The sequence below is a fragment of the Schistocerca nitens genome, chromosome 5 (assembly GCF_023898315.1).
Source record: "Schistocerca nitens isolate TAMUIC-IGC-003100 chromosome 5, iqSchNite1.1, whole genome shotgun sequence".
Taxonomy (NCBI): domain Eukaryota; kingdom Metazoa; phylum Arthropoda; class Insecta; order Orthoptera; family Acrididae; genus Schistocerca; species Schistocerca nitens.
The window spans coordinates 169,654,412-169,668,847 of record NC_064618.1 but is presented as its reverse complement, the minus strand read 5'-3'; the positions used below and the strand labels follow the sequence as shown (position 1 = coordinate 169,668,847).

The 14,436-nt window shown below is 36.7% G+C and overlaps 2 protein-coding genes across 10 annotated transcripts in view; one reads left to right on the top strand and one right to left on the bottom strand.

The window, feature by feature from the left end:
- LOC126259160 (stAR-related lipid transfer protein 7, mitochondrial) overlaps nt 1-3,954 on the top strand; it is a 120,111-nt gene extending 116,157 nt beyond the window's left edge. For all 3 annotated transcript variants that reach the window (XM_049955712.1, XM_049955711.1, XM_049955713.1), the window contains 2 exons: nt 3,301-3,385; nt 3,464-3,954. In XM_049955712.1, the coding sequence (XP_049811669.1) occupies nt 3,301-3,385; nt 3,464-3,636 (258 nt within the window). In that variant the 3' untranslated portion in view covers nt 3,637-3,954. The remainder of the gene's footprint in view (nt 1-3,300; nt 3,386-3,463) is intronic.
- Nucleotides 3,733-14,436, bottom strand: part of LOC126259158 (hexokinase type 2) — a 431,236-nt gene continuing 420,532 nt past the window's right edge. For 6 of the 7 annotated variants that reach the window (XM_049955707.1, XM_049955703.1, XM_049955709.1 and 3 more), the window contains exons 5-9: nt 12,697-12,796; nt 8,179-8,368; nt 6,844-6,999; nt 6,404-6,680; nt 3,733-4,390 (exon numbers count right to left, since the gene is read on the bottom strand). In XM_049955707.1, the coding sequence (XP_049811664.1) occupies nt 4,313-4,390; nt 6,404-6,680; nt 6,844-6,999; nt 8,179-8,368; nt 12,697-12,796 (801 nt within the window). In that variant the 3' untranslated portion in view covers nt 3,733-4,312. Of the gene's footprint in view, nt 4,391-6,403; nt 6,681-6,843; nt 7,000-8,178; nt 8,369-12,696; nt 12,797-13,056; nt 13,157-14,436 lie in introns of all 7 variants that reach the window. The other variant, XM_049955704.1, reaches the window with a different exon arrangement.

The window sequence follows — 14,436 nt, the reverse complement described above, 5'->3', positions numbered from 1 at the left end:
ATTTCAAAAACTGTTTTACATCAGATTGTAAAATTTTAAGCAATTTGTGACAAATTGTGTTCCAAAAATGCTTATTGATGTCCACAAAATGAAGCAACTTTACAGTGATGAGGGAGATGATTCTTAAACAGGATTGTGACTAGTGATGAAACTTGAGTTTGTCATGTCCCTCCAGAATCAATACAACAGTCGATGGAGTTAAGGCACTCTAGACCCTCCCAAAAACAAGAATTAGAAACAGTATTGTCAGCACACACAAAAAAATCATGTGCACTGTGTTGTGGGACAGACAGGGCATTCTCTTTCTTATGTTCCTTCCCACAGGTGAAACTGTCAGTATGGTTGTGAGAAAACTTGGGCATGGACTGCTTAGTCAAGGCATTGTGTTGTTTCATGACAATGTACATCATTCAAAACCTCATTCAACAATTCGGTTGGGAGCATTTCAGTCATGCAGCTTCTGATTACCACTTGTTCGTGAACTGTAGAGGAAGGCACTTTGTCAGTGATGACCCTGTGGGTCCTGCTTTGCCTAGTCCCTGCCCACCACTTTGAGCATATGGTCTAGAAAGTCACTGCTGCTTGTGCAGAATGGGCAACACAGCAAGTATGTGGAGCCCACAAACAGCTATGCCGATGCCAACTAGAGATCAGAAATGAGGTTGTCTATTCAATTTAAATACGCCCTAGCAACTTAGCTGCAAATAGTAGTGTTAACGAGTCCAGTGTAGTCTCTAAACAGTATTCGGTTATTAAAATAAATTTATAGCCATCTTCAAAAAGTTCTGGAAGCGAGTGGTAAGCTGTACAACCCACTCTTAGTCCATAAACGTAAGTTGCCATGACCAAAAGAATATGAGGATAGTGCACTTTATGGTCATGTTGCTGAGTGTCCTCCTTCTGATTGATGGAGCACATCTGTTCTCTCATGATGGAAGTGGAATAGACAAGTATTCAACCATTTTGTTTGAACTCTCATGTATTTTATGTCTGAAGCATGGACTATAGTGACTAACATTTTCCAGACGTCACTTTCTCTTGGGGAACATGTGTGTAAATTTTCTCCATTGCATTTCCTCTTGTCATCTACAGTCTCTCAAAAGACAGCTTTTAAAGAGGCCATCTGATCCCAACAATCAGACATTTTTACCCTTTCAGTGTTACCTCAACTTTAGAAAGATCCTGCACACTTCAGTAAGAGGGTTGGTGAGAGGAAAGCAACTGCATAGCCTCCATTCTTGTGCTCATCCTGACAGAACTGCCATGGGAAGAAGGAAACAAGTGTAGGTAGCACCGAAGGAAAAGTGGTGCCTTGTTTTGAAATGTATGCAGCCCTTGATATTAGACTTACCTGATCTGTAATCTCCAGCCCCCCCCCCCCCCCTCTTGTTACACAACTCACTGAAATGTCAGTCATGAAGTTATTTTAATTAAATTATAACCAAATTACATGTCTTTCTTCATGATCAGCCTCAAATACTATAACTTTTTTCCCTTATGTAGTGCTTGATGCTTGTCATGTTACTGTGACACACTCACCTGAAGTAAGAACTGTGCTTCCAAAGACTATATGCTAGAGTCTAAGTCTTACTGCCTTTCCATATTATAGTTATTAACACTACTGTCTTCACTGGGTGGAAATGTCAAGGGATCCACATTAAAAGGGTGTTATGACTTTGCTTACATTTTAACCCACAACTTAATGTCACTTACTTCATCTGTATAACAGTGAAATAATTCTGTTAGTAAAATTTTACAAATCAAAACTGGAGCTCTTTGAAGTGTTATTCACAGATAATTCATTTATACCCTTGTTGCCACTTGGAGTTTTTTTGGACCATTATTGCAGAGAAATACAGCACCAGTTAGATGTTCTGTTTACTTTTATGCTGCATAGAAGAGTGATGATTATCACACTAAATAACATTGAGGGTAGATATTATTCTGGGAGAGCAGAGAGTGGTACACATGTTTTGAGAGTTATTAAAAATCCATTTCTCTGGGTCTTTGCCTTTTTTTATTACATCATTCAGTCTTGGGTGAGGACCATAACTACATGGCTGATAATCATAAGTGGTGAAGGAAATTTACTGGAAAAACAAGTCTGTACTCCTAAGCCAATACAACAAAAACTAGTAATCATTGGGCATATGCCTGTTGCTTTTTGACTACCTCTGTTGTGTACTTTTAATTCTTGAAGGAAGTGTGCAATGGTTTTACAGTAAATGTGCCATCCCATCCAATCATTTAACTCTCATACAGGGATGTATACCAATGTAATCGTCTTTTTGATAGGGAGTAGAGTATTATACATTCTTGCTGCCCAAGTACAAGAGTTTTTATTCTTGATTCAGAAATATGGAAAAAATAAGTTCCATGCACTATGAGAATGCATTATGATGTGACCTGTTCAGCTCCCTTCATTAATAGGGATTGCAAATATAATCAGGGTGCTTTAAAGGTATTATAAGCTCAGTGTATGGTAGTAGTATTCCAGATTATCTTCACTTGTACTTTTTCTTGTACACTTCATGTATGCAGCAAGCTTAGAGTATTAAATCCTTTATTATCCTTGCTCTAATTCCATAAACTGGTTCTCTCAGTTGTGAATCTGTATTATTTACGACAATCCAATCAACAGAGTTCGTGTCATAACTTGATCTATCTATACAATATTACATGTCATTCATGGTTAAGAAACTGCGTCAAATTTAATAAATTTTCTTTCCAATACAGCCAACAATTTTATTTTAATGTTCAAATTCAAGACAGCTGATGACCACTTAATTTGATTTAAGTTATTCTAACCAGATCAATCTGTGTGAGGATTACCATTTTGTCAGATGGAATATCCTATTGGGAATAGGGCCTGCATCACTGAATTATCCTTTCAATGTGACTATATACTAAACCTGAAAAAGGCCTTGAATGCAGTAGGAATTAATGTGCATTAGTAGTCACAGAGCAGTGTTATTTCTGTTGCTAAGGTCAGTAGTTGTAACTGAGTGTATTAGACAATTTATGTTGTACAAACAGTTTGCATTCATTGGGAATTTTAAAATGCATGGCGACACCTCGCAAGAGGAAGTAAGTTGATACTACACAATTTTTCACTCTGGAAATATTATTATTGTCAGGGTTATCAAACCTTATTATTTTGATCCTCTTACATCCATCGAAGAAGGCTTTCAATGGTCTCACTTGTTATGAAAGAATAGCTAACAATCATACTACGGTATTAATTTATTGTAATCTATGAAAATATGTGCAAAGCATTACATGGAATTTATTTCTTTCCAGCCTGGAATTGAATTTGTGTTGACATATTTTGACAACCCAGGTGTTTCCATTCCATCTGCACTGTCAGCATGGGTAGCCATAACTGGTGAGTAATACTCAAAAAAGATACTGATTTACAGTTTCTGTTACAACACTATTATTCTCCAAATACTTGGTGTTGCAGGTTTACCAGATTTTCTGTCCAGATTAAGGGCTGCTGCCAGGCAATTAGCTTCAAGGGCAACAGTTGTAAAGGCTGATACCCCAGTTGAAACCAATAATTTGCAAGGAACAGAAGAAATTGTGGATCGAAATAATTTTTTTCAGAAATTGAATGCTGCACGGTTGTTTCTTTAAATGTTTGTTAAGGAGCTTGTATACACTGTACTCTGTTAATGAGATGACGACTTATTATAAGTAGAATGTTATACACAAAATGAAGTTAACAATCTTGTTTGCACACAGCTTTATTTGCTTGTGTTTTATTTAGCTATGAAATCTAATTTAATTATTTACATAATAAACTTGTTTAAAAGCAATTTACACAGGAAGTATTTAATTCTTCCCTTATAAGTTTATAAAAATGACTGAATTTCAGCCTTTTACATGTCTAACACGTGCAGAACTAAGTACGCAAGTATTCTCTCACACACACACACACACACACACACACACTACAAAACATTAAAAACTCACAAAACCAGAGAATTCATTGTGAACTGTTCCTATGGAACCTATAAAAAAAATTTCAAAAGCAACTGGCCTTCAAGTATAACTTTGACCAATTGATCATATAAATTAAAATTTTCACATAATCTCATCATATTCACAGCACACACATATACATAAATATATAATGCTGCACTGCACCACCAGGGGCTTAATGTCAGTCGACAGATGTTGCGGATCATCCAGCTTGTGGTGAAGCTCGTACATTTCAACATCAGACAGTACTTCTGCAGCTTCAACATGCTATAGGAACCCAAAATTGTCTAATATATACAACTGCACCTAAAGGTCTCCAGCATTAAATTCACCGTTCCCTAGTTGCTACAGCTGCTACTAGTGCAGCTCCTCGGCCACTACCATCGTGCGACAGCATCAAATCAAACTGTAAAACAAAAGTAGTACACGAAAGAATGATTAGTTATTTCTGGACATTCATTCCAACATTATTATTATTAAAACTTAATCATCATTCTTGCATAATACAGGTATGTGCGGTATTAGCAATATGTGTGCAAATTTTGTTCATAAAGTATGATGCAACATTTCATTTATAGAAGTTTTAATTTATGTTGTGTCCTAAAATAATTGACAAATAGATCAATTTGCAGACAAAATTTTACAGCCATCAAGCTTTGATCAATAAAGTTTTGATCGAGCTACCATACTTTTTTTTTGTTTCCAAAACCATTAATGCATTGTAACCACAAAAATTCATTGACGGTCCAAGAGCTTATATGTTGCCACTTTGCATCTCACTATCAAGTTGACATTCTAAGAAGACAGCAATTTCTATTATTCTACATCATGGGCTAAGAGGTCTCAGCAAAAAGTAACAAATGGTGTAAATACAGATGTTAACATCCACAGAAAAATTCTGTTGCCGCTCACGTTCACCAAAACACCTTCAATATTCTGCATGCATGCTTCTCCAAGTCAAAATACGATTATCATTTCCTTGTTAAATGATGTATCTGTCCCTTAAAAGATTGCTGTAATGTTAGCTACTTGACACCCAACAGTTTGTTGATTTTTGACGAGTGTGAAGTCAAGCAAACAACTTTTGAACTTACTGCAATAGCATGGATGGGAACAGGCTGAACTGTATATGGCTTGTACTCAACATCTCACTACCAAAAGGCAAAATATAGAAACAAAGCAAGTTTTAAGTGCTTTCACATGCAATTGTTCCAGCAAAGTAGAGGTGTCAAATATCAAGGAAATGGATACGTAATCTGAATATGGAGCTCTGCCTGAGTGATAAGAAGCTTCTACATTCTCTGTAGCCAATTACTTTATGCCAACAGCCCTTCTTTTGCATGTACAATAGAAAATCTCATGTGCACATTTCGATTACCTCAAAATTATTCTTAAATGTACCAGTTAAGATAATTATCTGCAGAAATTCCAAAAGGTATAGCTTGTACTTGTCACTTCATCAAAGAAAGTTAACATATATTTTTTCGACAGTCAGTCCTCTGAAATTTATACCTCAAAACTGTAAAAGGTGCTTCATTGCCTCGTTTGTTAAAATATGTCCAGAACCTCATCTAGGAGTGTGAGAATGTTCACATGACCATTGATAACAGCATCATTTCGTACAACTGATGCAGCATGTCCGACTCGTTTGTGACTTCTCTGAAAGGACCATCACACCACTTGTAAGGGCACAATTTGACCCCTTTCAAGCTCAGCACAACTGCATCTCCATGGCATGGTTGCTTCACATATTTGCAGTGCACTGAGCTTTCTGACTGTGAGCATCCCTATTAAAGCTATCTGTTGGCAGATGATGTTTAAACCATTCTCAGCACATCTACTATCCCTACGCTGGCATATGCCATCATCAGATTAAAACAGACGTCATCTTTTCAGGTGTACTACTTTTCCTTTTTTGCCTGCAAATCATTCACTGAATTTGGAGCAAGGCTTGAAACTTTTTTTTTTTTTTTGGGGGGGGGGGGGGTGAACACGCTGGTTCAAGGAAAGAAGGAGTGTAGGTTGAGCTTTCAGCAGGTCTTTAGTGATGGAGCACAAGTTCAAGACTTAACGAGGAAATTTCATGTGGCCTTGTAGAAGGAATAATATACTGGTACACACTCAAGTGATTTAAGAAAATCGTACTAAACTTATGTCATGATGCCGTGATTGTGATGTGAACACTGTGTTCAACAACTGCTAAAGAGACATCACCCTTTGTCTGTAATGGTAGGGGCAATTTGCAATAATAGACTGACTTGAATGCCATAATGAGCCAGCATTATGAAATTGTAATGTACTCAACAGTAAATTTGTACCCAATTATTCTTTCCAGGTATGATGCTCAATTTGTGAAACTTCAAAAGTTTATATAATTCATCAACAGCAAGTTAAGACCAAATAGAGAAAAAATTCTTACCTTAATGCCTGGTTTGACAAGCTCAGAAATTTTTTCAACCATAAGGTCATGGAAACGAGGGTGGAAACGATAGACTGAGCCGTCAATGCCCACTGTAACATTTTCCTCGTCCATTCTGTTTAGGAGTGTTGCAACACCAGCAGATACCAAATGTGCTGCTCTCCGTGAAACACACTCACAAATAAACCTCACATTACTGCAGTCTTGGTCTGTTGCATGGTTAAGGCCAAGTTCTTCCAGCACTTGCCGGCAATTTGTGTAACTTCCCCTCTTGTCACTAAAAAAGAAAAATTTCATCGAAGTTAAAGAACAAATAATTTTACTTAAAATCAAACTTACATTAAACATCATCCTTTTGACAAATCTTGTAAACTAATATTTCATATATGATACCTACAGTGTTGTGTTAGCTTTGTGAAAGACATACAGTCTCAACATACCTTTCTATTTCAGATACATATTTTGTGAAGAAATTTCCCCTCTTGAAGAGCAGGTCAGAGCCTCTGCCTCCAAATAAGAGATTACTCTTTGTAAATTTAACGAGTGCCAGCCTTACAATCTCTCCCATGTACATTCCAGAGATCATTTTCTCAAACCTGTAATATAAACAGATCTTTCAGTCATAAAACAGTTTACACACAGTTTTATGTAATTGTGTTAATGGGCATATACTGCAATAGTAGGCAGTGTCATAAAACTGCATTTATGATGCATGGCTTTCAACAGAAAATCAAACTGAATGTTGAGAACAATTTCAAGAACATCTACTTTCAAATTTGCAAACTACATGTCATTAATAACTTAAATTTCTTGAGGTCCCTTCTTGTACTGGCTAGGTCAGGGCATAGACTGGAGGAAGGTCAGGGCATACCATATCAACTGAAGGACTGTGATTTTGAAACCAACATCAGACTGAAGGCAACTTTACTGCTAATTATTTCAGAGTGTCATTAAACAGAATTCACCGCCATAGCAGTACAGCTGTGTAAACTACCAGTACAAAAAACAAGAAATTTAGAGTAATCTTAATGTGTATAAGCAATATACAATTTTATGACAAAAGAAAATCTTGCATCGAATATTATGTTGTTGTTGTCGTCGTCGTCGTCAGTCCTGAGACTGGTTTGATACAGCTCTCCATGCGCATCAAATATAAACCACAGAATTAGTCTACAAATCTGGGAAATAAGGGGTATAAACTAAAACTTGTTGAATCATCACCGTGTTAAACTTAGGACTTATAAAATTCATTAATTTTCCAGCTCTCTGGAGATGTGTCCAAGTACACATTGACATAAAGTGGTAATCAGCAGCTGCTCTTAATACCATTGTTAACATTCAGTTTGCACACTTTAGACTTAAAATATTGTAGAAAGAATCAAATATCCATGTTATTCAACAAAACTTAACATGGTTTGTAATACAGTTAAATTGAGGAGAAGATGGTGTGGACAGCTGCAAAGCTTGCCTGCAGCAGTAAAATTATGCTCTGAAGAAAATTGAAGAGAAGTAGACTGAGAAAGATACGAGCACCATTGTAGGCGTTGTTGCAGCCTAATCCTTGAATAAAAGAAGAATACCAGTACAGTAAATACAAGGACTTTCTCAAAACACCGGAGCACTCTTGTGCAACCATAGACAAGTCCAGAAGCAAGGAGAGGGCGCTCTATCCAGAATGCAAATATATTTGTGTTGCTTACAGAGTTTAATAGTTCCTTTGCTTCCCCCTTCCCATTTTTTCAATTTTGTGAAAAAATTATTTTTAGTTTACTTACAACTGCTTTCCTTTATTTATGGAGCACTGGTCGATCTCTCGGTCATACTCAGTACGCACAATATCAAGCCTTCCATTATCTCCAAATGCTCCCCACTCTGTGTTTATGACAACGTATGGCTTAGATTTGTCACCATCAAATAATTCTGCATTTTCCACTTTCTCTACATAACATGCATTGCTTCCAGTACCTGAAAATCACAGAAAATAAAGTCTGAACACTATATAACATTGAAACACTAGCTAATTTCTTACAAAGAAATGTCAATATTAGCATCACATTATAGTTACACAAATACTGTATATTGAGGTAATCATGCAGAAATAAGCCAGTCACAAAAAATATATGTTTAGAGATAATGAAATGGCCCTGGACAGCTATGCAAGTTAACCTGATAATTAAATCAATGCCTAAGAAGTGTGGTGTGCGAGGCAACAGTCAAGTTGAGGACAGCTTCAAGTGCAATCGCACATCTTTGGCATGGAAGATGAAGTCAAGGTTGCCACAAGTTCTGGAAACACTGGAAAAATCTTGTTTTTGTCTAAATATGTGGTTTGTTTACTAATATGTCACATCATCGCTGGCTGGGTGCAGATGAGTACATGCGCTGCTTCCCTAACCCCTCATTCTTACTGCTTCTCCCCTTTCTACCACTCGCCACAGCTTGCAGTCAGTGCTGCCACCACTTCTTGCTGGCCTTTTTCCGACAAAGGCTAAGGCCAAAAATTTAGTTGTGAGAGTGAGAGTGTCTTTTTATGTGCCTGTCTGTGGCTCAGCGATCATCTTTATGGTGAGATGCTACCTATCCTCACTAGTATTGATTCTCAAAGTATTCGCGCAAGTTATGTGTTGCACGGAGTGATCAGTGCAATCTCATTTCATCAACACTGAGTCTGTGACACGTGACTAGCTGGCCAAACAAGTGGATTTCCATAATGGGCCTTAACAGCATGCCATTTCTGTGGGTGTGTGTAATGGATCAGGCCTGCTGATCTGAAGCCCATCATTTTCCACTAATGTGCAGGCCCTGCCCGTCGGATCAAGACTCACCGATCTGCCCGCACGCCGGGTCTGTTTGTGTGTGGCATAATGAGCCAGATTTTCGTGGTTATCCACGGACCCAGAACTGCAGTGCTCCTCGGCAGGGCAGAACCCACAGGCTATGGATTTCAGGAACTGTGACTGTCTCACTGCAAATACATTGTATAGTATAATCAAAATTTTACTGGCGGTCACCTGTAATGTTTGTTTACACACTTCTTCCCCGGCTTGCACATTTCTTTCAAGAGGCCTACTTTTTTATTTCTGAAATCAGTGAAGGTATTTTAAATTTGTCTCGTGATTCGAAGGAAATGCATATTATTGTCACCAAATGTGTTTCGTTTTATTGAAAGAAAATAACATCAGTGGTCTTAATGAAACACTTATACCATTTGGTTTGCTTCTTCCATCTAAAAGCAGTTCATTATGAAAAATGTTGATGTTAGTACCTAAGGTTTTTGCTCATGTGTTTAGAAATACAGAGCCTTACATTTTTTTGGCTACTTTACTTACTCTTGACATCTCAAAATTTGTCAGGGAAAAATGCTGAAACTTGTTTGGAAATCAAAGAATTTCACTTGGGGTACTTGTGGCAACCACAAAAATCCAGATAGGTTGTGAACACTCAGACTCTTTCACATTGTTATTAAGAACAGACAAAATGCTTTGCTGATTGACTTTTTTGTATCATGGTGCAGTCATTAACACTTACTGTGATACTCTTTGATATTGAATCATGCAATCCAAAAACCAATGTGACCTTTTGACTGTGTTATTAACCTGAACCAAGAGGCATACAAAAAGTTCACATGCTGTTTGATGGAGCAGAAGTTTCCTGAACTGCTTCCCTAAATATTTAAATTGTCAGCCTCGATTGGTTCAGCCTTGATCGGTCAGCTGCCATTTAAGCAGCACCACATAAACCTCTTAAAGAAGCTTGTCTCTAGAGTAGATCTACTTCACAGAATATCTGGAAACACTTGGGGAGCAAATGGAGATACTATATGCAATGCTGCAATTTAACTTGGGTACTCAGCTGCTGAATACTGTGCAACCATGAAAGAAAAGCACACAGTAGCTGAGACAAGTGTACACCTGAATAAGACAATGAGGAGCATTACTGGCATTGTACAATGCATTCCCATTCATTGCCTACCTGTTCTGTCCAATACTGCTCCTCCAGATCCAAGAAGAAATACTTTCCCAAGAAGACAGAGCCCCATAAGAACTCAATCTAGACAGAGGTACTGGCAGAAGTAAAGCTGCAAGGGCAGGTCCTGAGTGAGTACAGTTCAATCAGTAGAGCATCTGCCAGCAAAAGGCATATATTCAGGTCAAAATGCAGATCTAAATAGCACTTTTCCAGAATCTTTCAGTTATACTTCTGAAGTCACAAGTGCTATCCTCGGTCTGTCTTCAAGCAACTGCATTTTCAACGTAACTGGGAAGTGGAAAGAAGATTGGTTTGAATATCCACCTGATCTAATTTAAAACCAAACAATGACAGTTGCAGGCTTTGATCGTCTCTGTCTTCAATGGTCAAAACTCTGTTTGACCTGAGAGGGACGGCCACATCTTTCATTCGGACTAATGTGAAAGTACTGCCTGTGACTGATGTGGAGGAAAAGACAGGACATACTGTGGAAAACGGCCAACGAGTCGTGCAATCTTGTTGCCAAATTTAAACATTAACCTGAAATAAAATGAGTGAGTGAGTGAGTGATGCACACGGTTTTACTATAATGTTACTGATTAATATTAATAATAATCCACCACAATAATCATTCCCCACATAGTGGTCACTATGGAGTTACGAATTACATATTGGCTTGCTAACATTTCCTCAGTCCGCTATATTCTCAGCGTAATGGTACAATTTACTTTTGCAACACTAAGTTATTTTTCCTCGGAACATAATGAGGATGACCAAAGTGTCAAATTAGCAGTTACCATGAAAAATATGCTGAGCTGTACTTGTTTCACTCCCATTACAGATGTGTCCCTTTAATTACTTAACTTGCTTTATGGCACTCCATTATTGCACATTAGAGCAAGGAAGCATTTATTCATTCAGATGCATTTTCGTCAATTTAACGAAATTTGATTATTTTTTTATGTAAAACGTATCAAAGACACATTGAACAATAGCAAATATCAAATCTCTCTTTTTTATACATAAAATTAAATTCTATAAAACAACTACAGATACAAACTTGAAAACAGATTTAATAATCTTCATGTACATTAAGAACACTCAAAGCACACACAAAAGCAATACAAGATGCATGTCACTAAAATACAGTCTCATTAGCACAGAGAAAATTTTGTACAAAAGCTGCACATTCTACCATAGTCAGTAGCACATCAGAAAAAGCTAATATCTAGTATGAATATTAGAAAAACAGAAAAAATACTGTTTCAAAACAAGCAGGCATAAGTGTGCTACGTATACACATGGGGGCAGTAACATCAGTTGGTGCTCACAACCTCAACAATAGTGCAACGAATTTCCACTGACACTGATTGCAAAATGGAGTGTCTGTTGTGAATTGTGAAGCAATTAAGTTTAGAACTAACAGAGAACTCTTGAGTCTGTGTGTGTGTGTGTGTGTGTGTGTGTGTGTGTGTGTGTGTGTGTGTTGCAAGAAGTGGTGGGGAATTCAAGTATAAAAAATGATTAACTATTTTTAAGAACTGATCTGGAAAAAGAGAGATTTGAAAAGAAAAATTAATTACAAAGTGCAAGATATTGTTTTGATGATCTGTCTGCTTCACAAATGGCCTCTGCATGTTTCTGCAGAAATATTTTTACTTTGTTACCCTGGTGGACCATACATCACAAGTTGATGACAGTCCACTGGAGCATTCTGAAGTACAAATAAACAGCAGAGTTTAGGTTCTCTGCTGTTTATTGCTGTCTACTCGCATATAGGTGGTGCCCAATTCATCTCCGAAGTATTGTTTTCCTGTACAACTAAGAAGGTAATGGTATGATTTGCCAACAGAATAGAAAGTATCTACAACTGCTTCTTATTTTTGTAATACCTACATATGTTTTAATGTGGTAGTGATAGCAATGGCAACATGTATTTTCTTTAAAAGATAACAAAAAAAATAAAAACAATATTTGATATTGATAATGCAGTATCTGTAGTCATCTGCAAAAGTTTTCTTATGGAGTTGTAGTGCAGATGGGAAAGGAGAGATAAATGTTGCAGAAGCACACACTGAAGAGGCATAAAAACTAAAGCTTATACTTGCATTGTAAAAAATTATGCCTTGAAGAGAAATACAATTATTTCTTGAAGAAAAGAAAGGAGAAGGGTTTACTGGATGAAAATATATAAACAAGCAGCTACAGAACATGCATCAGTTCCATCACCAGCATCAATCAAAGTTTCAAAACAGGGAAGTAGTTCTGAAGCTCAAGTGAAGCATTGCCAAGCATGTGGCACACTGATAAGAATCTGAACATACCAACGATGAGCCCTATCCTGCAGTTGTGGTTTTTCCATGCACATGACATTAACGTTCCCGTTGTGTCGTTGAGTATACCACAAACATCAATCTGCACATCCTAAAATGATATATAAAGTTGATTAGCTACAAAAGAGATTAATAATTTTAAAACTGCAACAGTAGCCACCCAGAGGAACACCTGTCAAAAAATTTATACATTTTTTAAAGCAAGTACTTCATTAACAATAAAAAATATTCACAAAGATTGTGAAATTAATTTAAGAATTTTTTGAGCTTAATGCTATCAACAGAAATGTTCATGAAGTACTTGCTGGTAAATAACCCTGCATGCCATCTTCAATAATAAACTCAACTTACCGATAATGAGACCTATTCGAGTATTGGGAGATATGATGGCACAAGACATTAGTGTTCCAATGGCATCATTTATAACAGCAGCACAATATACATTGATATCCTGAAAGCACGCAATATTTTTGTACTTTAAACAACTCTCAATTTTGTAAGACACTGAAAACATTGAGTGTACTGGTGATTCTATTCATGAATCAGGTAAATTAAAACTAGATCAAATTCTGTGCAATTTAAATCAATCAGGGAGTCAATACACATCTACTTTACAAAATATTTTACACGCATATACCCCATGTAAATTTTCAGTTCTACAGGGCGTTGAAAGAGTAACATTTTGAGAGATGGTAGTACTCAGTAAACATGGGCTCTAAAATGGATACCTTAACAACTATGAGCACTTTTTCATCAGAAGAGATGTGTTTCACAGAGCTCTTAAGTTATACATTCTAGAGGCCATATTTATTGAAATTTTTTCTTGTTTTTATGGATACTATCACCCCTCAAAATATTCAACATTTTTTTAACACCTTATATATATATTTACTCCAACAATATAAACTCCAGGCTCGAACGTCAACAATAAAAAGAAAAGCATATATAGCTACTCACTAATAAAATATCTAGTATGAATATTAGAAAAACAGAAAAAATACTGTTTCAAAACACGAATGCCCTCAGACCAGAGTATGGTCAAAGATAATGGACATGGCTGGTGTGTGTGTGTGTGTGTGTGTGTGTGTGTGTGTGTGTGTGTGTGTGTGTGTGTGTGTAGCCATTTATCCTTTTCTTTTTCTTTATGTTTCTATCTACTCAAATAGATGCAGTTATTATTTTGAGGTTTACAATACAAATAATGAAGTTATCTTTCGTGAAGATTCATATTTTATTCTTACCATTATTACTATTACTGCTAGCAGATATGTTGAAGAGCTGTACAACTTTCTACGGAGAGCACTTTCCATCATGAGTTGTGTAGTGAGCTGTCTTTCGTTTTGGTGTCAAATCACTTAAGTACTCAGTATAAAAATATATAATGCAATTTATAACTTATCAATTATGTAACAGTGCATGTGTTAGTAACCCGCATTATCACAGTAATCGGTACTAGGAAAGTTTGCAAAGTGATTTTTATATTGGACAGTCCACAATTTGCTACTTTGCCAGTTTAGAGCTGACCACACAATTTCTCTGTAGAAAGAGAGCTGAAGCAGCTCTTTTCATCTGGCAAAGCTATTTAGATGTTGTTGTTGTTGTTGTTGAAGAAGTAAGATAGAAAAAGATTCCCTTCATGCTGACATAACTCAGTGTGTTTATGTACAATTTTGGTTTAACTTCTTGCCAATAATGATATAATGAGAATGGGGAAGGATAGTGACAAACTTC